Below are 27,791 nucleotides of genomic sequence, written 5' to 3'. Positions count from 1 at the left end.
TATTTTAGGCCGTTTTTTTTTTGGCTAATGGGTGTGGAGAGGTGTGCCCCTTTCATTAGGTAATTTCTGGAAAATACTTTATTTTAGGTGGCCTTCTGGCTCAAGAGCACCCCTAGTTGTTAAAGTTCCGTATAGCTTCTTTGCGAATTTGTTTTGCATGGCCCGGTACCCCGGTTGGATGGATATTTCATTTACGTCCCAATGGAATGGTCTACAAGAAGCAAACTACGCACACCCGGAGCACCGCGCCTTTTTAAACGAACTCGCCCACGTTATAACCAACGAAATTACAGCACTCAGAGGATAAATCTACTGCCCCGCCCAAATCTCAATTAGACTACGCTCCGCCAACTGCAGAAACTGGTGTGGAAAGCAGTTAGTTTGGAGTAAAACAACCCTCGGAAAGGAGGCTGAAAAAGACTTTCAAAACACAGTAAGGCAAACAAAGGAGCGCAGTGTCATTCTCGTAATCGAATTGTCCAGGTAACTTCCAAATTCTCCCGACATCATACATCTTTCGTTTATGTCTGCAGCCAGGTGGAAATTATCCTATCAGTATGTTTAATTCACTTAAGGCGGGTTGGGGGGATAGAGAAGGCACGATGGTGTCTCTGAAAAACGTATCTCCTCCAAGTGAAGGAATACGGCACGAGCAAGGTGAAATCACCGCTATTTGGAATGGCGAGGGGCTTGGACCAGGGACTCTGTACATTGCAGAAACGTGAGATTTTTAAAATTTTATCAAGAAACTGCGAGATTTGATTGAAATCGACTAGTATGTGTTTGACAAAGGCCTTTCCTCATCTTGCCAAACTCACGTGCGTAACATTTATTTTTCATTAACTATTTTTGGCATTCATCTCTCTCAGATGTGTATCATGGTTCGATGGGTCTGGAATGGGCTTTTCTTTGGAATACCGGTCAATCAGCCTCCACGCAATCTCGCGGGACCTTACCGCGTACCCGAAAGAGCACCTGTACGTCATGGTCAACACCAAACTCAAAGGTGAGGTTTCTCAAAGATTCTTTGTCTTTCTCTCAAGTCCAGTGTATTCAGAATAGTCTCACTTTCCGAAGTGCAATGAGACCATATCATTTTGAAGCGAGCGGAAAGTTATAAAAAGTTGAGCCTGTACATAGACCTAATTATTGTCTAATATTATGCACGAAAAGGTTGCTTCGACATAAGCGGTTTCTCACAGCATGCCAACCCAAAGACCGCATTGTAGCCTAACGTTACATTTTGTACTAACAAAGTAAGGGTGTATTCATTATTCGGATTCCGTTTCAAAACGTTTTGCAACAAACCCTTTACTCCAAAAACGTTTAGCAATGAAAGAGTTTCTATCGGACAAATTCAGGAAGGGCCCTCAGTTTTTTTCTGTTTGGTTCCTAAAGTAAAATGTAACCGGTTTCCATAGCAAAAGATTTTGCAACAGACAACGTTTTGCAATCTGGCTAATACATCCTTGGCATGCCTCCTGTCCAGCCTGGTCTCATAGACTAGACGTAACATAGTAAACGTAAATCCGGGATACTGAAATTAGTATGGTATGTTAGGTTTGGTATGGTTACATAAGACAGATTGGTTACTTATGCAGAAATGAAAAGTAGGGTGTTTGGATGGGTGGGCGTATAATGCAAATGCCTAGCAACCCAAAGGTTGCGAATTCGAATCTTAACATGGACAACTTTAGAATTTTAGCTAATTAGCAACTTTTTAACTACTTGCTACTTTGCAACTACTTAGCATGTTAGCTAACCTTAACCCTTTTAGTGAACCCTTCCCCTAACCTAACTCCTAAACTTAACCCTAAGCTTAATAATAATGCCTAGCTAACGTTATCCAGCTAGCTAGAATTCGTAACATATCAAACATTTAGAAAATTTGTAAAATATTTTACATTTAACAAATTCATAACATATAATACGGATTGTAATTCGTAACATATCATACGAAATGGCAGATGAACAACCACAAATGAATACATACCATACGAAATGTATCATATCATACTAAACGGAGTCCCTCGGATTTACGTAAAGAATAATACAGAAAACTCTGAGACAGGTTGTCCTGTCAGGAACAGCCACCATTCATCCCACACATACTCACCCGCTGCTGAATGGCCGTTTTTACCCCCTAGAGAGGCTCATTGTCGTATTGCGGATGGGCGAGCTGCCAGTCACGGTTGCTCGGACATCCAATGCTCTCGAGAGCTTGTTTACAGCTGAGTTGCTGCAGAGACTAAACAATAAGCAGTGTTTTTGCTTCATGTCTTAGGTCATGCCAAGGTCATTAGACTTAACTTGCTCGCTTATGCCTATTCGTTTTGCCAATTGTTGCATTGTCGAAGGAACCTGCAAGTAAGCATTTAGTTGGATTGTGTATCCTGTACATACGACTAATAAAATGGCAAACTTGAAATTGTACTTTGTCATTTTATTAATGCCAGTTAACAGTTATTGTAGTGCTCTTAGATTCACCTTCACACTTTTTTGGTAGGAAAGGTGGTTTAAAATGTTAAATAAAATATTGTTCCATTTGCACATTGGACACTTGGTTGTATAGGTAGTGAAAAATCAAAATGAAAGTCAACTTTCTGTCAATTTTTCTTTGAGTTAAGCTTTGTGGGGCTTTCATTCCTTTTATGGAAAGGAAAGAGCTGACATCCTTTGGGAGAGGAGGGTTTTCCTTAGCCCAGGTTCTAGACCAAGTGGAACTCGGGTCTAGTTGTATTACATATACCCACCTTGCGAGTTACTTCCCGACCTGTGCCTGTTTGGGGACACTTTTCCCAAGTCCGAAGGTATATCCGTAATCTGTATACAGTTCTGATTGAAAAAGGCGTCCTGTGCATTGCCGAGTAGGCAAGACTTGTCTGACATCTGAGTGTTTTTCTGCTGTACTGTGTCAGTGGAGGCTCCTCAGAGGAAGGGGAGGACCATCCTACTCAGTAAATTTCAGAAAAATTTAAATAGTTAAGCAAAGTTATCCTTTTTAGATAAAACTATACTAAATATATTCACTTGTCACCAAATAACTGATTTAAACACTGTTTTGCAGTGGTCTACAGTAGCCTCAACAGCACCCTCTTGGGTAGCACCATGGTGTAGCCGGAGGACAGCTAGTTTCTGTCTTCCGCTGGGTACATTGACTTCAATACAAAACCTTGGAGGCTCATGTTTCTCAACCCCTTCCATAGACTTATACAGTAATAATGACGACTTCCGAAGGATGTTGCCCAACCTCCGCTCTTGCAGTATGAACTGACATGTTGTCCATCCAATCAAAGGATCAGATAATTAATATACACTACCGGTCAAAAGTTTTAGAACACCTACTCATTCAAGGGTTTTTCTTTATTTTTACTATTTTCTACATTGTAGAATAATAGTGAAGACATCAAAACTATGAAATAACACATATGGAATCATGTAGTAACCCAAAAAGTGTTAAACAAATCAAAATATATTTTATATTTGAGATTCTTCAAATAGCCACCCTTTGCCTTGAGAGCTTTGCACACACTTTTATAACTGTTTGGAATAATGATTGCACCCAAGATCAGCTAGATGCAGGCAAGAGTGTGCAAGGCGGTATCGAATATGTCACCTTGATTACTCAAATGTGTCTCTCGACCTGTGCACATGTTAAACTTTCATTTGTAGGCTAGGTTGTAGCACCGTCACCGGCTTCATAAGGAAATGTGTGGGCGACGTTGTCCCTACAGTGACGGTTCGCTGCTTCCCCAATCAAAAGTCCTGGATTAACACGGAGGATCAAATCAAAATGTATTTGCCACATGGGCCGAATACAGCAGGTCTAGACCTTACAGTGAAATGCTTACTTACAAGCCCTTAACCAACAATGCAGTTTTAAGAAAATAAAAGTGTTAAGTAAAACATAAAAATAGCAAATAATTAAAGAGCAGCAGTAAAATAAAATAACAGTAGAGAGGCTATACAGGGGGTACCGGTACAGTGTCATTGTGCGGGGGCACCGGTTAGTCGAGGTAATTGAGGTAATATGTACATGTGGGTAGAGTTAAAGTGACTATGCATAGATAATAAACAGAGTAGCAGCAGCGTAAAAGAGAAGGTGGGGTGGGGGGGCAATGCAAAAAGTCTGGGTAGCTATGATTAGCTGTTCAGGAGTCTTATGGCTTGGGTAGAAGCTGTTACGAAGCCTTTTGGACCTAGATTTGGCGCTCCGGTACCGCTTGCCATGCGGTAGCAGAGAGAACAGTCTATGACTAGGGTGGCTGGAGTCTTTGACCATTTTTAGGGCCTTCCTTTGACACCGCCTGGTATAGAGGTCCTGGATGGCAGGAAGCTTGGCCCCAGTGATGTACTGGGCCATACACACTACCCTCTGTAGTGCCTTGCGGTCGGAGGCCGAGCAGTTGCCATACCAGGCGGTGATGCAACCAGTCAGGATGCTCTCGATGGTGCAGCTGTAGAACCTTTTGAGGACCCATGCCAAATCTTTTCAGTCTCCTGAGGGGAATAGGCTTTGTCGTGCCCTCTTCACGACTGTCTTGGTGTGTTTGGACCATGATAGTTTGTTGGTGATGTGGACACCAAGGAACTTGAAGCTCTCAACCTGGTCCACTACAGCCCCGTCGATGAGAATGGGGGCGTGCTCGGCCCTCCATTTCCTGTAGTCCACAATCATCTCCTTTATCTTGATCACGTTGAGGGAGAGGTTGTTATCCTGGCACCACTCGGCCAGGTCTCTGACCACCTCCCTATAGGCTGTCTCATCGTTGTCTGTGATCAGGCCTACCACTGTTGTCGTCGGCAAACTTAATGATGGTGTTGGAGTCGTGCCTGGCCATACAGTCATGGGTGATCAGGGAGTACAGGAGGGGACTGAGCACACACCCTTGAGGGGCCCCCGTGTTTAGGATCAGTGTGGCAGATGTGTTGTTACCTACCCTTACCACCTGGGGGCGGCCCGTCAGGAAGTCCAGGATCCAGTTGCAGAGGGAGGTGTTTAGTCCCAGGGTCCTTAGCTTAGTGATGAGCTTTCAGGGCACTATGGTGTTGAACGCTGAGCTGCAGTCAATGAATAGCATTCTCACGTAGGTGTTCCTCTTGTCCAGGTTGGAAAGGGCAGTGTGGAGTGCAATAGAGATTGGATCTGTTGGGGTGGTATGCAAATTGGAGTGGGTCTAGGGTTTCTGGGATAATGGTGTTGATGTGAGCCACGACCAGCCTTTTCATGGCTACAGATGTGAGTGCTACGGGTCGGTAGTCATTTAGACAGGTTACCTTAGTGTTCTTGGGCACAAGGACTATGGTGGTCTGCTTGAAACATGTTGTTATTACAGACTCAGTCAGGGACATGTTGAAAATGTTAATTGAAGACACTTGCCAGTTGGTCAGTGCATGCTCGGAGTACACGTCCTGATGATCTATCTGGCCTTCGGCCTTGTGAATGTTGACCTGCTTAAAAGTCATACTCACATCGGCTACGGAAAACGTGATCACATAGTCCTCCGGAACAGCTGATGCTCTCATGCATGCTTCAGTGTTGCTTGCCACGAAGCGAGCATAGAAGTGATTTAGCTCATCTGGTAGGCTTGTGTCACTGGGCAGCTCGCGGCTGTGCTTCCCTTTGTAGTCTGTAATAGCTTTCAAGCCATGCCACATCCGACGAGCGTCGGAGCCGGTGTAGTATGATTCAATCTTAGTCCTGTATTGACTCTTCGCCTGTTTGATGGTTCGTCGGAGGGCATAGCGGGATTTCTTATAAGCGTCCGGGTTAGTGTTCCGCTCCTTGAAAGCGGCAGCTCTACCCTTTAGCTCAGTACGGATGTTGCCTGTAATCCATGGCTGTTGGTTGGGGTATGTACGTATGGTCACTGTGGGGACGACGTCATCGATGCACTTATTGATGAAGCCAGTGACTGATGTGGTGTACTCCTCAATGCTATCGGAAGAATCCCGGAACATATTCCAGTCTGTGCTAGCAAAACAGTCCTGTAGCTTAGCATCTGCCTCATCTGACCACTTCCTTATTAACCGAGTCACTGGTGCTTCCTGCTTTTAGTTTCTGCTTATAAGCAGGAATCAGGAGGATGGAGTTATGGTCAGATTTGCCAAATGGAGGGCGAGGGAGAGCTTTGTACGCGTATGTACGTATGGTCACTGTGGGGACGACGTCATCGATGCACTTATTGATGAAGCCAGTGACTGATGTGGTGTACTCCTCAATGCTATCGGAAGAATCCCGGAACATATTCCAGTCTGTGCTAGCAAAACAGTCCTGTAGCTTAGCATCTGCCTCATCTGACCACTTCCTTATTAACCGAGTCACTGGTGCTTCCTGCTTTTAGTTTCTGCTTATAAGCAGGAATCAGGAGGATGGAGTTATGGTCAGATTTGCCAAATGGAGTGTTTTTTCTTCTGGTTGCACATTTAACATGCTGGTAGAAGTTAGGTAGAACGGATTTAAGTTTCCCTGCATTAAAGTCCCCTGCCACTAGGAGCGCTGCCTCTGGATGAGCGTTTTCCTGTTTACTTATGACCTTATACAGCTCATTGAGTGCAATCTTCGTGCCAGCATCGGTTTGTGGTGGTAAATAGACAGCTACGAAAAATATAGATGAAATCTCTCTTGGTAAATAGTGTGGTCTACAGCTTATCATGAGATACTCTACCTCAAGTAAGCAAAACCTCGAGACTTCCTTAGTATTAGATTTTATGCACCAGCTGTTGTTTACAAATATACACAGACCGCCACCCTTTGTCTTACCAGAGTCAGCCGTTCTATCCTGCCGATGTAGCGTATATCCCGCCAGCTGTATGTTATCCATGTCGTCGTTCAGCCACGACTCGGTGAAACATAAGATTACAGCTTTTAATGTCCCATTGGTAGGATAACCTTGATCTTAGGTCGTCCAATTTATTTTCAAATGATTGTACATTGGCTAATGGGATTGATGGAAGAGGCACTTTACTCGCTCGCCGTCGGATCCTTACAAGGCACCCCGACCTACGTCCACGATATATCCGTCTCATGCGAATGACGGGGATTTGGGCCTTGTCGGGTGTCTGTAGAATATTATTCGCATCCGACTCATTGATATAAAGATCTTTGTCCAATACGAGGTGAGTAATCACTATCCTGATATCCAGAAGCTCTTTTTGGTCATAAGAGACGGTGGCAGAAACATTATGTACAGAATAAATTACAAATAACGCGAAAAAACACTGATAATAGTACAATTGGTTAGAGGGCTGTAAAACGGCAGGTATCTTCTCCGGCGCCATTATCTGGCGCTAAGCTAAGCGTAATCAAACGAGCAAAAGGTCAATATAGGAATAAAGTGGAATCATACTACACAAGCTCTAACTTCCGCCGCATGTGGATTACAAAGGAAGACCCAGCTGTGATCTGCCCAACGATGCCACTCTTCCAGACGAACTCAATACATTTTATGCACGCTTCGACAATCACACCGTGCGTGAGGGCCCCCACTGACTCAGGACTGGGTGATCTCGCTCTCCGAGGCCAAGGTGAGGTAAGGTCTTTTAAATCAGGTTAAAACTCACGGGGCCGGACGGTATTCCAGGGAGCGTTCTCAGAGCATGTGCCGATCAGCTGGCAGGCATATTCACGGTAATAAAATGCAAATGAATTACTTAAAAATCATAATGTGATTTTCTGGATTTTTGTTTTAGATTCCGTCTCTCACAGTTGAAGTGTACCTATGATAAAAATTACAGACCTCTACATGCTTTGTAAGTAGGAAAACCTGCAAAATCGGCAGTGTATCAAATACTTGTTCTCCCCACTGTATACTGACTACCCACACACACTTGCCTAAAATCATCATTTACGTTGCTGCTACTCTGTTTATCATATCCTGATGCCTAGTCACCTTACCCATATACATACACTACGTGACCAAAAGTATGTGGACACCTGCTCATCGAACATCTCATTCCAAAATCATGGGCATTAATATGGAGTTGGTCCCCCCTTTGCTGCTATAACAGCCTGCACTCTTCTGGGAAGGCTTTCCACTAGATGTTTGAACTTTGCTGCAAGGACTTGCTTCCATTCAGCCACAAGCATTAGTGAGGTCGGGCACTGATGTTCTGCGATTAAGCCTGGCTCGCAGTCAGCGTTCCAATTCATCCTAAAGGTGTTCGATGGGGTTGAGGTCAGGGCTCTGTGCAGGCCAGTCAAGTAATTCCACACCGATCTCAACAAACCATTTCTGTATGGACCTCACTTTGTGCACTGGGGCATTGTCATGCTGAAACAGGAAAGGGCCTTCCCCAAACTGTTGCCACAAAGTTAGAAGCACAGAATCGTCTAGAATGACATTGTATGCTGTAGCGTTAAGATTTCCCATCACTGGAAGTAGGGGGCTTAGCGTGAACCATGAAAAACAGCCCCAGAACATTTATTCCTCTCAACCAAACTTTTGTTGGAACTATACATTGGGGCAGGTAGCGTTCTCCTGGCATCCGCCAAACCCAGATTTGTCCGTCAGACGATGGTGAAGCGTGATTCATCACTCCAGAGACTCGTTTCCACTGCTCCAGAGTCCAATGGCGGCAAGCTTTACATCACTCCAGCTGACGCTTGGCATTGCGCATGGTGATCTTAGGCTTGTGTGCGGCTGCTCGGCCATGGAAAGCCATTTCATGAAGCTCCCGACAAACAGTTCTTGTGCTGACGCTGCTTCCAGAGGCAGTTTGGAACCCGGTAGTGAGTGTTGCAACCGAGGACAGACGATTTTTACACGCTACTCGCTTCAGCACTCAGCGGTCCCGTTCTGTGCGCTTGTGTGGCCTACCAGTTCACGGCTGAGCCATTGTTACTCCTAGATGTTTCCACTTCACAATAACCGCACTTACAGTTGACCAGGGAAGCTCTAGCAGGGCAGACATTTGATGAACTGACTTGTTGGAAAGGTGGCATCCTATGCCGGTGCCACGTTCAAAGACACTGAGCTCTTCAGTAAGGCCATTCTACTGCCAATGTTTGTTTATGGAGATTGCATGGCGGTGTGCTCGGTTTTATACCTGTCAGCAACGGGTGTGGCTGAAATAGCCAAATCCACTAATTTGAAGGGGTATGCACATACTTTTGTGTGTAAATTCAGAAAAAAAAGAATCGTCCCTTCTTCAGGACCCTGTCTTTCAAAGATAATTTGTAAAAATCCAAATAACTTCACAGATCTTCATTGTAAAGGGTTTAAACACTGTTTCCCATGCTTGTTCAATGAACCATAAACAATGAATGAACATGCACCTGTGGAACGGTTTTAAGACACTAACAGCTTACAGACGGTAGGCAATTAAGGTCACAGTTATGAAAACTTAGGACACTAAAGAGGCCTTTCTACTGACTCTGAAAAACACCAAAAGAAAGATGCCCAGGGTCCCTGCTCATCTGCGTGAACGTGCCTTAGGCATGCTGCAAGGAGAAATGACGACTGCAGATGTGGCCAGGGCAATAAATTGCAATGTCTGTACTGTGAGACGCCTAAGACAGAGCTACAGGGAGACAGGACGGACAGCTGATTGTCCTCGCAGTGGCAGACCATGTGTAACAACACCTGCACAGGATCGGTACATCCGAACATCACACCTGCGGGACAGGTACAGGATGGCAACAACAACTGCCCGAGTTACACCAGGAACGCACAATCCCTCCATCAGTGCTCAGACTGTCTGCAATAGGCTGAGAGAGGCTGGACTGAGGGCTTGTAGGGCTGTTGTAAGGCAGGTCCTCACCGGCAACAACATCGCCTATGGGCACAAACCCACCATCGCTGGACCAGACTGGTCTTGCAAAAAGTGCTCTTCACTGACGAGTCACTGACAAGGACACATTATTCAATTTCTGTTAGTCACATGTCAGTGGAACTTGTTCATTTTGTCTCAGTTGTTGAATCTTATGTTTATACAAATATTTACACATGTTAAGTTTGCTGAAAATAAACGCAGTTGACAGTGAGGACGTTTTCTTTTTTTGCTGAGTTTGTGTATAGATCTAGCTATCACTCCAGTATCCCTGCACATTGTAAATATGGTATTGGAACTGACCCTGTATGTAGCTTCTTACACTCTCCTTTTCTTTTTATTTAGTGTGTATTTTTGATCTACCTTATGTCGTGGAAATTACCACCAGGGACACTTGAAGTCAATCTTAAATTAATCATTGTTTATTAACAGCAAGCTGGAGAGGTCACAGTCAAACTTAGATGCGTAAAGTACCGGTCTGAAGTGAGCTCTACCGGGGCAGTTTGGTTAGTTCTCTTATATACTGCTTAAACAGACAAGTTATATTTGCATGATTTAGCTTATTCATCATTCATAATTAATTCATTAACGTTTGGTTCATGCATGTGACTGACCAATACCTCATGAGGCTTCTTCTCTCCAAGCTGAGAGATCCCTTTCGTTCTCAAAACAATGTTCTGGGCGTACTGCCAAATTGCAGATACTGATAATGAGGATTCCTCCCAGGCACGATCTATCAGTCACTTGCATGAACCCAGTCGAATTGGTAATTAGAAAAGCACAAACACAAAATGTTCCATCATATTTGTTATTGACTCTATGGCTGCGTTTATCCGGGCAGCCCAATTCTGATCTTTTGCCCAATTTTTTTGTAGCAAAATATCTGAATTGGGCTGCCTGTGTAAACGCAGATTAACAAGTTACCCCCCCCCCCCCACACACACAGATAACTGTGAGAAGGATGTGGAGGAAGAGGATGATGAAGATGAGAGTACTGATGATGACTGCGATGCTGATTCCATAAGTCCTGTTACAGAGATCCGTTTTGTGCCCAGTGACACGGCCTCCTGTAAGTGGTAACTGTGGAATACCATACATGCATACTTCACCCTATTGTGAGCTATATCAGCACAGTATTGGACTCTGTAATAGATATTCAGGCCTGAGCTAAATTTGAAAATGAACCCCAAAGGAATGTTACTTAGATCGGACCAAATTGATGGTCGCTTTTACAGCTGAAGAGGTAACAACTTAGATCTATGGTTCGGGGAAAGTGTTGGTTTGAACAACTTTCCCAAATACTTCCTGAATTTGTGTGTGTGTTTTCCACCCTCCAGTGGAGCCCATGTTCTCAGCCATCTCTGAATGCCAGGCCCTGCACCCTGACCCTGAAGACTCAGACTCTGAGGGAGATGAGTACGACGTTGAAGAAGCTGGTGAGTGAGCACTCCATGGCCATGTTCAGTATTCATTAGGGCACACAGCAGAATGTTTTGCAACGGGAAACGAAAATGAACCTTTCCCATTGAACAAGTCCAGGTAGTCCCTCCCTGCTTTAGTCTTCTGCCGTTTGGTGCCTAATGAACACAACCCGTCTTTCTTGCCAACAAATGAACTTCTCTAGACTTGGATGTTTCATGGCTAAATGTCCTCCATGCACCTCCTCGACACCTTGACAACTGTTCTGCGATCAGTATAAGGATGCACATTAATTTGTCTCATTCAGGTCGTGTTGGACTAGGTCAGTGCTAAAATAATAATTGATGTTGGCTAACTTTAACGAAAGTGTTCATTCGGTTTATGATGCCATGCCTAAACGCATAGTGACTGTAAATCCAGAAGAAACATACTTTTTTAATTTGATTTTTTTATTTAAAGACCACAACATACTTTACAGTCCCACAGAATAATTTCATTGGGGCGCCCAGTGTCAACTATATGTGGATATTTTACTAACCCTGCGGTCTCTTGTCTCCCCCACCCACAGAACAGGGTCAGATAGACCTGACCGCATTTTACAATTTTGAGGATGGTCTGTCCCAGCTCACCCTGGAGGGCCAGGCCACCCTGGAAAAACTGGAGGGGATGCTGGCCAACTCTGCATCCCAGAAACACCACTGCGTGGCCGGGGCCATGCCCGAGGACACCCCAACGGGATGCTGCAATGGTATGGGCTTGAAACAAATTGGAATGTGGTCTGCATTGCTTTGTATATGCACCTGGGTCGCCTTCATTAGGGCATGCAATGGAAAAAGAAAATGAGTCCAAGTTGTCCCTCCCCGTTTCAGTCTTTCTGTTTGGTGCCTAATGAACACCCCTGATTTGGGTAACAGTAGGTCCTAGGGGTGGACATTTTGTGGTAGTACCGGGAAAAATGCAAGATGCTCTGATGAAGATGCATGAAGCATCAGCGACACGTGTCAGCATTTGATTATTGAAGGGAATCAATTTGCCGTCCTGAACCTCCTGCCAGCATTTTAGTTTAACAGTATTAAGCACCCCATCAGTAGTCTAGCCTCAAATTCCAAACTGAATAACACTAGGTTTCACTATTGTTTCAAGTAGCCCTTATGTTACTGAATGTATTCATATTTCGTTATCAACAAATGCTGCAAAAAGTACAGATGTGTAAAATGCACATAAAATTAACAATAGCGTTTGGATTCAGTCTAGTAAGCTGGACGGCTTTGTCCTCACCTTTTGATCCATTCATTTCCCCATAATCTCCAGACTGTTCCTTTTCAATTGCTACCATGGTTATGCATTTCATATTTCATCTGTAAGAAACATTTTAATTTAGTGTTGTCCGTGATATAGGCCAATTCCCATGAGTGTAAAGGTTTAAGAAATGCAGCATAATTCAGCCCTGTTTTCAAGGCTTCCCCTTCAGCAGTCCAGTAAAAATAAAATCTAATACCCCATAATGACAAAGCAAAAACAGGTTTTAGAAATGTTAGCGCATTTATTAAAAAGAAGAAACTGAAATATTACATTTACATAAGTATTCAGACCCTTTACTCAGTACTTTGTTGAAGCACCTTTGGCAGCGATTAGTCTCAAGTCTTCTCGGGTATGACGCTACAAGCTTGGCACACCTGTATTTGGGGAGTTTCTCTCATTCTTCTCTGCAGATCCTCTCAAGCTCTGTCAGGTTGGATGGGGAGCGTCGCTGCACAGCTATTTTCAGGTCTCCCAGAGATGTTCGATCAGGTTCAAGTCCGGGCTCTGGCTGGGCCACTCAAGGACATTCAGAGACTTGTCCCGAAGCCACTCCTGCGTTGTCTCGGCTGTGTGCTTAGGTTTGTTGTCCTGTTGGAAGGTGAACCTTCGACCCAGTCTGAGGTCCTGAGCGCTCTGGAGCAGGTTTTCATCTCTCTGAGGTCCTGAGCGCTCTGTGCTCCGTTCATCTTTCCCTCGATCCTGACTAGTCTCCCAGTCCCTGCCGCTGAAAAACACCCCCACAGCATGATACTGCCACCACCATGCTTCACCGTAGGGATGGTGCCAGGTTTCCTCCAGACGTGACGCTTTGCATTCAGGCCAAAGAGTTCAATCTTGGTTTCATCAGACCAGAGAATCTTGTTTTCATGGTCTGAGAATCCTTTAGGTGCCTTTTGGCAAACTCCAAGCAGGCTGTTGTGTGCTTTTTTTACTGAGGCGTGGCTTCCATCGGGCCACTCTACCATAAAGGCCTGATTGGTGGAGTACTGCAGAGATGGTTGTCCTTCTGGAAGGTTCTCCCATCTCCACAGAGGAACTCTGGAGCTCTGTCAGTGACCATCGGGTTCTTGGTCACCTCTCTGACCAAGGCCCTTCTCCCTCGATTGCTCAGTTTGGCCGGGCGGCCAGCTCTAGGAAGAGTCTTTGGTGGTTCCAAAATTCTTCAATTTTAAGAATGATGGAGGCCACTGTGTTCTTGAGGACCTTCAATGCTGCAGACATTTTTTGGTACCCTTCCCCAGATCTGTGCCTCGACACAATCCTGTCTCGGAACTCTAGGGACAATTCCTTCGATCTCATGGCTCGGTTTTTGCTCTGACATGCACTGTCAACTGTGGGACCTTTATATAGACAGATGTGTGCCTTTCCAAATCATGTCCAATCAATTGAATTTACCACAGGTGGACTCTAATCAAGTTGTAGAAACATCTCAAGGATGATCAATGGAAGCCTGATGCACCGGAGCTCAATTTCGAGTCTCATAGCAAAGGGTATGAATACTTATGTAAAAAAAAAAGGTTTTCAGTTTTTTTTATTTGTAATACATTTGCAAAATTGTCTAAACCTTTTGTCATTATGGGGTTTGTGTGTGTTTAGGTTGTGATTTGTATTTATTTAATCAATTTTAGAATAAGGCTGTAACGTAACAAATGTGGAAAAAGTCAAGGGGTCTGAATACTTTCCGAATGCACTGTATGATGACGTTAGAGGAGGAAATGCAGAGTTTTGGGAAGCATAGTCTTGTTTTCCTTTTAACTCTCACTTGATTATTACCGCCCAAAATCCTTTTAGGTCAAGGGACATAAAAAGAAAAAAAAACTATTCGAGGGTGTTCTTCATTAGGGCACGCAGCAGAAAGCTCTTTAAAATGTTTTGCAACGGAAAATGGAAATTAGTGTTTAAGTCCAAGTAGTCCCTCCCTGTTTCAGTCAGTTTTCTTCCGTTTGGTGCTGAATGGACGCTACCCACGGGTCTGCTTTGAGGAGATTAAGCTCAGATTGAGTGGCACACCACCAGCAGATGGCCCAAGTGAAGCAATTAAGCAGTCTTCCAACGTTCAAACACCATGTGACCAGAGACCTACACCACCTTTGGGGTGAAGTTTCCCCTAGGTACAGATGTAAAATCAGCTTCCCCAATCCTAATCTTATCCGTTAGTGAAGGAAATGCAAAACGGATCATCATGTATGGGCAACTTCACCCTACCCCCTTTCACCACGTTAGATATGTTGACACTTAAGTGCCAGTATAGCATAGCACATTCCATTCCATTTCGGGCGGGGTGTAGTGTCATGTATATGCTACAGCGAATGTCCTCCATACTGTAATATATAGGTTTATGAGCTGTCACCTTAAGTGACTGAGGCGTTTTGAAACAGGATGGTGGAGCGCACTCGTGTTGCATGCATGCGTTCCATACATTCTATAGGGCAACGCTGCCAGATGCACAAAGCTTTGCTTTGCAACGCTGCTGCCTGTCGTTGCTGCGTCACAGAGTCCAATTGACACCCGACACTAACCTTTTTGGTCTGTGACCTTAGGGTAGCTAGTGTATCCCCAACCTATTCTTGATTATATTCCACTTATTTGAACTATTCCAGTTCTAGCATGGCTGATCTGATACCATGAATTGGTCAATTAATCATCAAGCCTTTGATTAGTTAGCCTTTCCTCAACTGAACTGGTCAACTGAATGAACAGCGACATAGAGGAATATTAACATTTTATTAAAATAGTTTTCGGCATAGCCTCGTCTCAGGAATTATCCTTGGAGCCGAAATTCTGATTTCAGGTAGCCAGCCCAATGGGGGGAAACTGGCATCGAGACCCCCTGCTGGGAGAAAGGAGTTTGATGGGTCTTAAACTGGTGGTGGGGAGGTGGATGGTTGTCAAACTGTTACAAAAAAACAGCAAGTGAGAGAACAAAGGGTAAGTTGACATAAATGCATCCTGCGATTTACGCCCATTGGTTGAGAGGAAGGTGATAATTGCAAGCGTTAGCCCATAGGATAAACAGCAAGCGTGAGGAATGTGTATTATTGTGCCATGCTCATAGGCTATAAGGGAAATAGGTGTATGACATTCCGCACGTGGCAAATAGAAAGGAGTAGATATGAAGCTTTGATAGTTTGTAAACACTAATATATTCCCACTATGATCATAGAGGAAGCAATGTGAATATACACTACCGTTCAGAAGTTTGGGGTCACTTAGAAATGTCCTTGTTTTCTAAAGAAAAGCAAAAAAAAATGTCCCTTGAAATAACATCAAATTGATCAGAAATACAGCGTAGACATTATTGTAAATGGCTATTGTAGCTCGAAACGGCAGATTTTTAATGGAATATCTACATAGGCGTACAGAGGCGCATTATCAGCAACCATCAGTCCTGTGTTCCAATGGCACGTTGTTTGCTAATCCAAGTTTATCATTTTAAAAGGCTAATTGATCATTAGAAAACCCTTTTGCAATGATGTTAGCGAAGCTGAAAACTGTTGTGCTGATTTAAAGGTTGCAAAGAAAAAGCTATATCTCAGACTGGCCAATAATAAGAAAAGATTAAGATGGGCAAAATAACACTGGACTTTTTCTTTGCAACTCTGCCTAGAAGGTCAGCATCCCGGAGTCGCATCTTCACTGTTGACGTTGAGACTGGTGTTTTGCGGGTACTATTTAATGAAGCTGCCAGTTGAGGCGCCTGTTTCTCAAACTAGACACACTAATGTATTTGTCCTCTTGCTCATTTGTGCACCGGGGCCTCCCACTCCTCTTTCTATTCTGGTTAGAGCCAGTTTGCGCTGTTCTGTGAAGGGAGTAGTACACAGCGTTGTACGAGATCTGCAATTTCTCGCATGGAATAGCCTTCATTTCTCAGAACAAGAATAGACTGATGAGTTCCAGAAGAAAGTTATTTGTTTCTGGCCATTTTGAGCCTGTAATCAAACCCACAATTGCTGATGCTCCAGATACTCAACTAGTCTCAAGAAGGCCAGTTTTATTGCTTCTTTAATCAGCACAACAGTTTTCAGCTTTGCTAACATAATTGCAAAAGGGTTTTCTAATGATCAATTAGCCTTTTAAAATTATAAACCTGGATTAGCAAACACAACGTGCCATTGGAACACAGGACTGATGGTTGCTGATAATGGGCCACTGTACGCCTATGTAGATATTCCATAAAAAATCAGCCGTTTCCAGCTACAATAGCCATTTACAAAATTAACAATGTCTACACTGTATTTCTGATCGATTTGATGTTATTTCAATGGACAAAAAAATAGCTTTTCTTTCGAAAACAAGGACATTTCTAGGTGACCCCAAACTTTTGAACGGTAGTGTATTTGCTTACTGATGAAGTTAAAGAAGCAAGCCATTCAGACCACCTTAGTGATGTTGAACTTGTTGACCAGTTCTCGTGCTGGAATAAGATCAAATAAGTGCAACTTGTTGGGGGTACCGATACTCAAGTTTGGGAAACACTGACTTAGGGTATAGAGTGATATAACTGAAGTTTCCTCAGGGGAAAATTACAGTAATTATATCCTATTCAATATGGGATCTTTTCCAATTGTTCCAGGGATATTTCATTGTTCCTATTACATTTAAATTTTTGTCATTTAGTAGACGCTCTTATCCAGAGCGACTTACAGTAGTGAGTGCATGCATTTTCATATTTGTTCGTAATGATCCCCCGTGGGAATCGAACCCACAACCCTGGCGTTGCAAGTGCCATACCCTACCAACTGAGCCACACTATTCTCTCCTCTTCACCTGCAGTACCTCAAACACTGAGTATACAAACATTAAGAACACCTGCTCTTTCCATGAGACTGACCAGGTGAAAGCTATGATCCCTTATTGATGTCACTGGATTGTGTATGTGTGCCATTCAGAGGGTGAATGGGAAGACAAAAGATTTTAGTGCCTTTGAACGGGGTCTGGTAGTAGGAAGGTGTTCCAAATGTTTGGTATACTCAGTGCAAGTGTCATGTTCAGTAGGAAAATATTTTTAAATGGAGTGAAACGGGGAGGTACTGCCTTATCCAATGAACACATTTTCCATTGCAAAACATTTTGCTACAGTTTGCACTCAGGTGTCCAGAAGGACAAGTTGTTTCATGAAATACTTATCTGACTCCTACCCTTCCTCTCCACCTCCAGAGTCTGGTGCAGTAGGGGTCTCAGGACAGTTTGAAGACGCCGACGTTGATCATTGGTAAGACTGTCACCTTCCTCCTGGGAATGGGTTCAATTGATTGATTTAGATTTTTATTGGATAATTAAAAGTACATAGGCTTCTCCAGGTGGTTGATTTTATATAATTCAGTGTTTCCATCACTAGCACACCTGATTCAACTAGTCAAAGCCCTTTTATTAGCTGTGTCAGGTGTGCTAGTACTGGAATAGACTAAATAAGGGGAACGGCTGGGGGTACTCGAACAGAGGTTAGGGAAACGCTGCTATTATGCCTCTAATTATTATTAGGGCTCATGATTGGCTCTCTCCTCCTGTGCTGTTGCTAATTGTATTGTTGGGTTTTAAATGATTGTGTGACTATGAATGGCTCTGTTCCCGTGCGTAGTTTTAACGATCCCTGTACTGTAATCAAGCTGGGTAGTTCTAATACTCTCGTTGGCAGAGACTGCCTAGCTTGGCCTGCAACTGATAAATTCCACCTTCCATTCACCCGTGGCACAAGTTCCCCCTAGACTTTACACAGTGTGATTTTAATCATTGACTCACGCTCCAGTCCCTTACCCCAAGGCCACCTATAGCGTGTTCAAGCAGTCATTTTATTTTAGCACTTTTTGGACTAATGAAGAGTCATGATAACATGGCCATGATGTCACCGTGATCAGGTCCATTTCCTGGCCACTAATCAGCCGTGTGAAATGTGATCTTGTGTTGCAGATGGAACAGAGAGGCCCTTGTTCGCACCCCCCTGACTGAAAGCTTTTTGAAAACGGGGGCATTAGGGTGGAATCGAGGAGGGAGGCCTAAAGGTCTGATTGCGTAACACAGATGCAGGGAGGGCCAAGGCACTGGGTCTCCTCTGAATGAGAAAGTCTCACCCAGCTAATCTCTACTGGCGGGTCACCATAGGCCTCTAAGTCTGGAAGACTAACACAAATAACAACTCACTTTTTTTTATGTGGAGTTTCCATTTTTGTTACTGAGAGAAAAGACCAGCAGATTTATTTTGAGCTTTGTATGTTCAAATACTAAATAATAAAACTTGGTTTTGTATAAAGCAAAGTGTGTGTGTGAGAATGGATTAATTGGTAGTTGAAATGTAGTCAAACATAATCTGATTCATCTGAAGTGAGCACAAGGACTTTCAAACAGCAACTTGTAAATCTAATCAACCTTCTACTGTAATTCTTATCAACCTGTGTTTTAACAAGTGATAAGTTGCAGGATAAGGATTTGAGATGTAATGCTGGTGGGATGTTCAGTTGGCTGCCACAGGCCAGCTCTAGGGCCGTAACAACATTGTTTGCTGAAAATACTTTTTGTTTGCCAACTGGCACCCTGGTTGAGTGGCATTGTGTTTTTCTGTAGGACTGCCACTCTACCCTCCCCCCCCCCCCCCCCCTTGTTGAAAGAAAGCTTTGTGTGTGGGGCGTGGGGGGGTCTGGCTCTACTGCCACGCAGAGAAAGAATGGATTCAGAGGATTTATGCTGAAATACAGTGACCGCTCAGAGCCCAAACACCATCCCAGTCCCCTTTTCTCTTTTGATCGTTCCTTCTCCATTTAAAAGGGAAATAGTGTTGGGAAGTCTTTCTGCACACCGTGTGCATTTTAATCAGAGGGAAAGCATTGTTGAATTTTTTAAATATATATAAAATCTGTAATCAAAAATTGCAGTAGGCTACTGGATCCCAATAATTTTTTGATCCTGCTTTGGAATATACTGCTAACTGATAATCTGTTTCCACTAGTTCCAAAAATGCAGGAGAATGTGGATGTTGCTGAATAACCAGCTAACCATTTAAACTGTTTGGAGGAAACAAAAAGTTGAAAATAACATCACTTTAAATACTTTTGAGTAATCTTCAGGATCAAATTCTGAGCTAACAAGTTCTACAGTGAAGGAAGTTGTGCTGTGTTTACTGTTTTAGTTTGTAATGCTCAATTATGGAGATGGAATCTCTAAAGCCAACTGTACAGGACGGACACTCCACCCAGTTTACCGCCTTCCCCAGAGCTTAAAATACTGACTTGATAACATGATGATACAAACAGTTCAATGTTTTCTAGTGGTAAAATTACCCAATATAATAAGCAATTTCCTTTAGCATTACTCCTTATGGCTGTTGGGAATTTGGGATATGTGGGAATATTGTGATGGTGTATTCTGAGATAATCCCCATATTTTAGATTTTATTAAATCGCAAAACATTTATTTTATTTTGAACATTAACTTTTTTCCTTTTTAGCAATTCTTTAACTAAACAAGCTTCTGTTCAGCTAAAGCAAAAACGGTGTCTGTCTCAGAACTATACCTACAAGCAGAAGTGTATCTTTTGTAGATAAATTCGATGTACTATTTGCCCATCTGAATTGCAGCAGAACTCTGAAAATGGAGGCAGCTAGTACACAGAACACTAGGGTAAAAATCTACAGACAAACTGAGAAATTCAAACAGAAATGCAAATTATATGCAGGTCCTCATGTCCGTAAAAAAAAAAAAAGAAGTAAATATTTTTGAATTAAGTAACAGAATCACCACTGACTGCAATAAGAGCTCTATCTTAAAGAACAAAACAATCTCCATGCATCATTTAACAAATTGAATACTCTTCTTTGGCCTGAGACGCTACTGAGGTACTGCTGGACAAACAACATTGTAGAATTCCTTCTAGAATCAACATTTATAGAACCATTATGAAGATGGCATTATAGAACCGTTATGCACGAGATAGAAGTGGAGTAGTGATTGAGTCGAGGCATTTTGTGTTTTTTATGGCTTTGTCTGAAACTGCACCCTATTCACTAGTGTGTGTGTGTGTGTGTGTGTGTGTGGATATAGTACACTACTTTTGACCAGGGCCTATAGGGCTGTGATCAAAAGTAGTGCACTATATATAGGGAATAGGATGCCATTTCAAAGACGCTCACTGTTATGTAACTGCAGTGAGGTAATGCCAGGGTTTGCCTATACATTCTGAGTTTACTCTTTGGCAGAAAGAGAAAGCAAAGTGACTTTTGCAGTTATAATGCATTGTAAGACTTGACATGAGCATTTGACCCCTTCATAACCCCTTAAATGTCTAATCATAATGATCCAGACTATTCATAACATATTATAACCCTTGTTTTTAGACAAAGGCTCATACATATTTATACTGGGAGTGGTACCATGACTCAGGTGCTTTTACCTATGGCAACTAAAATGGGACAGTTGAAGCGTGGTCAAACACCAGCACACATGCAAAGACTAAGGTACTCCATCGGTTGGAACAGAACTTTAAACATTTGAGGGGCTGCAAACGCCTGGCTCCATTTGCATTGCAGAATGTTTTTCACTGAGGTATGTCACTCTGCCTTCTATAGATAGGTATGTCACAATGACTGACGATATTAGGAACTGGGAGGGGCCTGGTGCCCAACTGGATGTATGTCACGCAGCTGAGAGTCGAGTGTGGAGACGAATGGGTTCGGTTCAGTCAGTCGTCCTGATAAGCCCTTGTAAACTAAAGTGATGTTTGTCAATGGGGCGAGGGAGGAATAACTTGTAGTATTGGTCACCATCTCCAATTTGTTTAATCCCACTTGATTTTATTTTGAGTAGGATAGCAGCCTACATGTGAAATAACTTGAAATATTCTTAGTAACCATCTGGATGTCACCGTGAAACAGTCTACCTTCACTGCTCAATGGGGAGAGTTTGCGCTGCAAGCCGACAACACGGGGCACCATGTCCTTCGCTCCCGCTTGCTGCAGTAAGGAGAGGGAAGTAGCTAGATAGTGTAGCCAATATCAGGCCAGTAAGGAGAGGGAAGTAGCTAGATAGTGTAGCCAATATCAGGCCAGTAAGGAGAGGGAAGTAGCTAGATAGTGCAGCCAATATCAGGCCAGTAAGGAGAGGGAAGTAGCTAGATAGTGTAGCCAATATCAGGCCAGGGTGACCGCTAAAGCACATTTTATTGTAGTGATTTTCACCGTACAACTATGGCATTAGCATCTAACGTTACATTTTTGTAAAAAAGTAAAACTATTACTCCGATTAAAAGCTGAATGCTTCTGAACACTCCCAAGTCCCAATTTAGTCAGACAAGTTTCAAATTCTAGCTCAACTTTCTAGCCACAATCATTAAACTAGCTAGCGGTGAACGGCTCATCAGGATGACTGGCTGCAGCTGAGCTGTGGTCTGAGCATTTCTTATTATTCTGTATGTAAATCCGAGACTCCATTTAGTATATGTTACGTTTGTGGATGTCCATCACCCATTTCGTCTGTTACCAATTTCAATTCTTAAATGTTGAGAATTTGCTAAAACGTACAATATGTTACGAATTTGCAAAATGTATGATATGTTACAAATTCTAGCTAGGTGGCTAACGTTAACTAGCTGGCTAACATTAGGGTTAAGTTTAGGCGTTAGGTTAAAGGGGAAGGGTTAGCTAACATGCAAAGTAGCTAAACAGTAGTAAATAGTTGCTAAATTGCTAAAGTTGTCTGTGATGAGATTCGAACTCGCAACCTTTGGATTGATAGACGTTCGACATACGATCACCCATCCACCCCAACCAACCACCATACTTTTGTTTTTGCCTTAAGTAACCATCTGTCTTATGTAACCATACCAAATGTAACATATCATACTAATTTGAGTGTCTCGGATTTTCACTGTTACGTCTAGTCTGAGACCAGGTTGCTGACTGAACCAAATATTTGTCTCCACTCAACTCTCGTTGCGCGTCATCAATTTGGGCACCAAGCGTGTCTGTATAGCCTCTCCCTTAGGAACATGTTTAGTATTCCTTTCCTTTCCATTCTGCTCATCTTGAGTATGTTGTACTGGTGTAGTCATCCCGGGTATAAGGTTCATACAGCAACAACGTGGTACAGTGCATTCGGAAAGTATTCAGACCCCTTCACTTTTTCCACATTTTGTTACGTTACAGCCTTATTCTAAAATGGATTAAATAAAAAATTACTCAATCTACTCACAATACCCCATAATGACAAAGCAAAAACACGATTTTTGAAATGTTTGCAAATTTATTACAAATGTAAAACAGATACCTTATTTACATAAGTATTCAGACCTTTTGCTATGCGACGCAGTTGAGCTCAGGTGCATCCTGTTTCCATTGATCATCCTTGATGTTTCTACAACTTGATTGGAGTCCACCTGTGGTAAATTTAAATTAATTGGTCATGATTTGGAAAGGCACACACCTGTCTATATAAGGTCCCACAGTTGACAATGCATGTCAGAGCAAAAACCAAGCCATGAGGTCGAAGGAATTGTCCGTAGAGCTCCGAGACAGGATTGTGTCGGCACAGATCTGGGGAAGGGTACCAAAACATTTTCTGTAGCATTGAAGGGTCCCCAAGAACACAGTGGCCTCATCATTCTTAAATGGAAGAAGTTTGGAACCACCAAGGTTCTTCCTAGAGCTGGCCGCCCGACCAAACTGAGCAATCAGGGGAGAAGGGCCTTTGTCAGGGAGGTGATCAAGAACCCGATGGTCACTCTGACAGAGCTCCAGAGTTCTTCTGTGGAGATGGAAGAACCTTCCAGAAGGACAACCATCTCTGCAGCACTCCACCAATCAGGCCTTTATGGTAGAGTGGCCAGACGGAAGCCACTCGTCAGTAATAGGCACATGACAGCCCGCTTGGAGTTTGCCAAAAGGCACCTAAATGACTCTCAGACCATGAGAAACAAGATTCTCTGGTCTGATGAAACCAAGATTGAACTCTTTGGCCTGAATGCCAAGCGTCACGTCCCTACGGTGAAGCATGGTGGTGGCAGCATCATGCTGTGGGGATGTTTTTCAGCGGCAGGGACTGGGAGACTAGTCAGGATCGAGGGAAAGATGAACGGAGCAAGGTACAGAGAGATCCTTGATGAAAACCTGCTCCAGAGCGCTCAGGATCTCAGACTGGGGGCGAAGGTTCACCTTCCAACAGGACAATGACCCTAAGCACAACACCAAGACAACGCAGGAGTGGCTTCGGGACAAGTCTCTGAATGTCCTTGAGTGGCCCAGCCAGAGCCCCGACTTGAACCTGATCGAACATCTCTGGAGAGACCTGAAAATAGCTGTGCAGCGACACTCCCCATACAACCTGACAGAGCTTGAGAGGATCTGTAGAGAAGAATATCCAAGAAGACTCGAGGCTGTAATTGCTGCCCAAGGTGCTTCAACAAAGTACTGAGTAAAGGGTCTGAATGTGATATTTCATTATTTATTTTTATTTTATAAATTTGCAAAAATGTCTAAAGACCTGTGTTTGCTTTGTCATAATGGGGTGTTGTGTATCGATTGAGGGGGAAAAAACTATTTAAACAATTTTAGAATAAGGCTGTAACGTAACAATGTGGAAAAGGTCAAGGGAACTGAATACTGTGCCATTGCTGTAGTCATCCAGAGTAGAAGGTTCATTTCAGTTCATGCGGTCATGACAGTGTCGGGATAGGTTCATACGGGAACATGTTATGCCATTAGAGGTAACCCTGCACTAATGACTAAAATGTATATTGCGTAATGACGAAGTCCAGGGAGCTTTTTCTCAGCACATTTTCCCATATAAAAATCTTATTTTTTACTGAATAACCGCTGTTAGAATTAGTTAAATATAGCCCTTTTTAGGGCAGCAAAAATAGAAAATGAGTAGCAACTGTTTGTTGCATGGATGAGCACTTAGCCCTGAGCATAGACCGAATACTGTTTTTTGTTGTCTGTGGCAGGCACCAATATCGATAATTCAATAGATTACATATAGATTTGTGCCCACTACTAGTTTTTTGGGGGGCGGGGGGGGGGGGGGGGGGGGTGGTAAAATGATCACAAAGTTAAGACTTTGTATGTGTGAGCGCCCTTAGATCTAGTAATGTTAAGGTGACCATAATGACCAAATACTAATGGCCGACCCTGCACCATCTTATAGAAAAGAGCCTACACAGAGGACCAAAGCCACAATCTCAGTTGTGTGTTACTGTATCTTCTTCTTCTGGACAACAGGGATGCCCAGGCCCATTGTGCTTTTCCCAGATAGGAGTTGGATGACTTTGTCAAAGAGCAGGATGCACATTGCCATGCCTGTGAATACAGATAGATTATACAGGTTACACTTAGGAGCAAGTAGTCCAGCCCTGTCCCAAACCCCACGGCAGGGTGAAACTCAATTGTCTTACACAACAACCCATTTTTCTAGTCTGGTCCCAAATTGTCATGCCAGCAGCATACCACCCTGCATCCCACTGCTGGCTTGCCTCTGAAACTAAGCAGGGTTGGTCCCTGGATGGGAGAACAGATGCTGCTGGAAGTGGTGTTGGAGGGCCACTAGGAGGCACTCTTTCCTCTGGTCTAAAATAAATCCCAATGCCCCTGGGCAGTGATTGGGGACATTGCCCTGTGTAGGGTGTCGTCTTTCGGATGGGACTTTAAACGGGTGTCCTGACTCTCTGTGGCCCATGGCACTTATTGTAAGAGTAGGGGTATTCAGGCTAAATTCCCAATCTGGCCCTCATAAAATCATGGCCACCTAATCATCCCCAGCTTCCAATTGGCTCATTCATCCACCCTCTCCCCTGTAACTAATCCACAGGTCGTTGCTGTAAATGAGAATGTGTTCTCAGTCAACTTACCGGATAAAAATAAATAAAAATGGGCTGTACAGCACAAACCGATCTGGGACCAGGCTATCATTTTTCTATCTTAGTGGAACCCGACAGATATCACGACAGCTCACATTCTGTTTCAATTCACGTATCACAAGTATGACGAAGTGTGAGAGCTGTTGTCAGTCTGCTTGACCAGGCTACCATTTCCTTTACAGCCAGTAGGCAAAATAGCACTAGTACTTTACCTATGACTGGTCCCAGCCAGTAGACAAAAGCATATTCCAGGAAGGTGTGTCCACTGCAGGGGAACTGGACGGAGAAAGCCATGATTGGGTTGAAAACAGCCCCTGAAATATGACCCCCTGAGATGGGGGGGGGGGACAGCAAAGGGTGAAGGTCAGTTGAAGTATCACTAGGATAGTTCCTCTCACATTCATATAGGTTAGTGTAAATACATACACCCACGCCCCCCTTTCTCTCCTTGCCTGCTTGCACACACACTCCTAGTCTCCATTTATTTCCCAGTCCCAAGTCCAGTAATTGCAAACCGAAATTCAATTAGTTCAATTGAAGTATGAATGACATGAGGGCACAAGCAGATAACTGTTGCAAATGATAAGCCGCATAGCCTATAAAAACAACTAGGCTATTATATTTCTGACTTATTAAACAGTTTGGTGATGATCATAATGAAAATCAACTTGACAAACCTGAGTAAACCAGTGATGTAATGACAGCAGCGATGACAGGGGCGTGGAATCTCTCGTCTAGTTTATGAATGTGGAGGACTGCGGCTTGGACAGTGAAAGTACAAGCCAGCTCCACACCAGCGGCCTCCAACAGGGACCCATTGATGGGACTGAAGCATTTAAATCCGAACCTTGCGTGCCTGAGGTGGTGGTCGGATAGACCCAAGGACCAAATGTGGGGCGCAAGGAGCTGCGCTGCTTTCCCACCTATAAACATACAAGTTATGCGCGCCACAGCGCTTTTCCCTGTGATATTCTTGCGGTAAACGTTCTCGAGAGCACCATTTGGGTTGGCGAACGCCCCGTGAAAAGTTATTACGTGGACCACCGTGATTATGAAAGTCAGTGTGAGCCCTATGTGCTGTTCGATTCGGCCCACTTCGCCCAGGACTTTGAGTTCGTGCGTACATGCACAGAGCTGGTAGGTCGAGACAATTTCCACTAGGTAAATCCCATAATCCTTGCCAGAGAAGAGGCGCGAGATCAGTCTGCGCATCGCCTCGCAGAGAAGTACTGTTGTCGCCAATAGTGCCAGTGAAATCCCCAAGTCTGTCATTTTCGCAGAAATTAGGGTATCTTCTGCCGCTTCTCTCAACAACCGTGAATTTGGGTAACTTAATGCACCTCTCTGTGTAGTCGGTGGCAACATGTATCAAAGTCCACCGACGTCTCCGTCGCGAACCGAATGGTCAGCTGGACACACGGAAGTTGTTTTCACTGTTTGTGTCCGGAAGAACAGCAGAGGGCGCACTACACACACAGTTAAAGTAGCCATGCCACATATCACAATTCAACACTGATTTATTTATTAGGCTAAGTGCATTCATTCCAGTGGTTTTTCTGCCTGTTTTTCAGATTTAGCACATTATTAAAAGGCACAATCTGAGATATTTTCTGCTGTTAAATGGAATTTCAATTAATGATATACCTATTGATTCTTTAAGAAAATAACTTATAGATGCCTTAGGCTATAAGGTTGTATTACTTAATGTTTCGTTTTTTGTTGTCATTTCAAATGACTATGCTCTGGAGTTGCAAAAGATAATGATAGCCTACTTGCTATCAGAGAATATGTTACGGCTACAAATATCTGTTCAACGTTCCGAAATAGGAATACATTCCATATGGTTAGAAAGTATCCTTTACAATCTACTTTAACTTTTCTGTTTCATATGAGCTGGGTGATGAGCTGTAAAGGTCTGTTGCTTGAACAAGAGTGTCCCCTCCTGTTTTAAGTATGAAGAACTATGAAGATTCTCATTCCTTCCCCTCACTAACTAATGATAGTTGGCCCTACTCATGTCTTCTTGATGAAATCTTCTGATAAAGGGGCAAATCCTAACTTCCATTTAAGACAACATTTAACTTAGTCATGCATTGATGTCAATTGGAGACAAAGGCTGCGTTTAGACAGCAGCCCAATTCTGATAATTTTTTCAATAATTGGTCTTTTGACCAATCAGATCAGCTTTTACATTTTTTGGGGGGGGGAATATCAGAATTGGGCTGCATGTGTGAACACAGCCTATGGGCTCTATTCAATCCGTATCACAGAAGTTCAATTGAAATTTAAAGGCAATGTTCCCGCGTTGGCGGAGACTGCGTTCACAGTAAATGCTGCATATGTTGGCTCAATCTGAAATGTACCTTTACATTTCTATACCGCAATCTGCGATACAGATTGAATAGAGCCCTAAATTAAAATCTAAGTGGAAGTTAGGATTTGCCCCATACTGGATGAAATA

At 43.4% G+C, this 27,791-nt stretch overlaps 2 protein-coding genes across 3 annotated transcripts; one reads left to right on the top strand and one right to left on the bottom strand.

The window, feature by feature from the left end:
* Positions 1-362: 362 nt before the first annotated feature.
* On the top strand, positions 363-18,744 carry LOC311142916 (methylosome subunit pICln-like; the record flags this gene model as incomplete). 2 transcript variants are annotated; one of them, XM_084178658.1, is made up of 7 exons in its annotated part: positions 363-721; positions 870-1,006; positions 10,718-10,840; positions 11,109-11,207; positions 11,759-11,938; positions 17,653-17,707; positions 18,403-18,744. In XM_084178658.1, coding segments are annotated over 7 exons (759 nt in total). In that variant the 3' UTR covers positions 18,404-18,744. The 2 variants fall into 2 exon arrangements, with proteins under 2 accessions (XP_084034784.1, XP_084034783.1); XM_084178657.1 differs by lacking the exon at positions 18,403-18,744 and having other exon boundaries at positions 558-721; positions 17,653-17,800.
* A 5,745-nt stretch (positions 18,745-24,489) lies between these two features.
* LOC311142777 (aquaporin-11-like) lies at positions 24,490-26,771 on the bottom strand. The gene is made up of 3 exons (XM_084178448.1): positions 26,008-26,771; positions 25,543-25,659; positions 24,490-24,773 (listed from the first exon to the last, which is right to left on the bottom strand). Exons 1-3 carry the CDS (start codon positions 26,693-26,695, stop codon positions 24,667-24,669), a joined length of 912 nt encoding a protein of 303 aa, XP_084034574.1. The 5' UTR covers positions 26,696-26,771; the 3' UTR covers positions 24,490-24,666.
* Between the last annotated feature and the right edge of the window lie 1,020 nt (positions 26,772-27,791).

The sequence above is a fragment of the Coregonus lavaretus genome (assembly GCF_964263955.1).
Source record: "Coregonus lavaretus genome assembly, chromosome: 15".
In the NCBI taxonomy this organism is placed as follows: domain Eukaryota; kingdom Metazoa; phylum Chordata; class Actinopteri; order Salmoniformes; family Salmonidae; genus Coregonus; species Coregonus lavaretus.
The sequence above is the reverse complement of the archived record's forward strand: the minus strand, read 5'-3'. Positions and strand labels throughout refer to the sequence as shown.